Source organism: Emiliania huxleyi (assembly GCF_000372725.1).
Source record: "Emiliania huxleyi CCMP1516 unplaced genomic scaffold EMIHUscaffold_8, whole genome shotgun sequence".
NCBI classification, from domain to species: domain Eukaryota; phylum Haptophyta; order Isochrysidales; family Noelaerhabdaceae; genus Emiliania; species Emiliania huxleyi.
This window is the reverse complement of record NW_005196021.1, coordinates 655805-657065: the sequence shown is the minus strand read 5'-3', so window position 1 is coordinate 657065 and position 1261 is coordinate 655805. Positions and strand designations below refer to the sequence as shown.

The 1261-nt window shown below is 65.9% G+C and overlaps 1 protein-coding gene across 1 annotated transcript in view; it reads left to right on the top strand.

Annotated features, from left to right (window-relative positions):
- The window catches only part of EMIHUDRAFT_198514 (hypothetical protein), a gene marked incomplete at both ends in the record, with an annotated part of 11587 nt that overhangs the window by 3983 nt on the left and 6343 nt on the right, over window positions 1–1261 (top strand). Inside the window, 3 exons of the mRNA XM_005759556.1 lie at window positions 35–521; window positions 602–757; window positions 880–1148. Coding sequence (XP_005759613.1) covers window positions 35–521; window positions 602–757; window positions 880–1148 — 912 coding nt within the window. The remainder of the gene's footprint in view (window positions 1–34; window positions 522–601; window positions 758–879; window positions 1149–1261) is intronic.

Here is a 1261-nt window from a genome sequence, read left to right as displayed (position 1 = left end):
CATGCTCAAGCAGTGGGACGACTCCTCGGTGCAGTGCCCGCCCCCGGCCGGAAGCGTCAACGGCCGGGACAGGTTTTCACTTTTCAACGAGCCTCCGCGCGACGCTGGGGCGGCGGCGGCCGCCACCTGGAAGGCGTACCAGGCGCGGTGCGCCTCGGAGCTCGCGGGGTACGAGATCGTGGGCCCCGCCGTCCACAACGGCCTCGACTGGATGCGCGACTTTTACAGCGCCTTCTTCGCCGCGTGCCCAGAGTGCCAGGAGCCGGCCAGCCCGCTCTACGTGACGTACATTGCCTTTCACGCCTACGCAACCGCCTCCGACACCGCCGGCGTGGTTGGGTCGATGGTGTGGACGCACGACGCGGCGTGCACGCTGCAGGCGGAACCGTGGGCGCTTGGCCGGCCGGTGCTCCTCACAGAGTTTGGCGCCCAGCTAAACGTGCAAGACAACGTCGTCGTCTGCACGGCGTGGGACGTCTGCCACGTCGACACCGCCATCACCGACGCCGTCTTTGCGAGCGGTGACCCTCTGCCCCGCGCGCGGTGCTCGCCGTCAACACGCTAGGGCTACCGCGTCGTGAGCGTGGCACCGTCGCTGTAGGCATCTACCTGCACGGCATGTCAAACGACTTTGTCGACAACCGCGTCGCCAACTGGCAAAACACCATCTTCTCGCCCGGGGGGACGGTCCCCTTTGGCAAGGGCGGCGCGTGGGGCAAGATCTGCCCCCGCCACGCCCCGTTTGGCGTCTGGCGCGGTCAGGTCACGCACGGCGGCGCGCGTTTCGGGCTCTACCTTGACAACCAGTACCCGCGCGACCTCGACCGCTTCGGCTCCAGACAGCGAGAGAGGGCCGCGCCCTCGCCCTCGCGGCTTCAGGCCACACGTCGGCTGTAGGCTCCACCGAGTGGTGCACCGTGGATAACACGTGGCAGCCGTGCGGCGGCTTCCTCCGCGACTGGGAGGAGCTCTTCCGCGGCCCGAATTCGTGCGACTGGCACAAGGCGGACGGCTCGGACAACGGGGTGCTCAACGTGATCGAGGACTCGCTCGAGTACCACTCCACCTTTGTCGGCCACTACACGCTGGGCGACATCGCCTTCGACCGGATGATCTCTGTCTACAATGGCCACTCCATGTACTGGAAGGTCTCCAAGCCCTAACCCTAACCTTAACCCTAACCCTAACCCTAACCCTAACCCTAACCCTAACCCTAACCCTAACCCTATGGCCACTCCATGTACTGGAAGGTCTCCAAGAA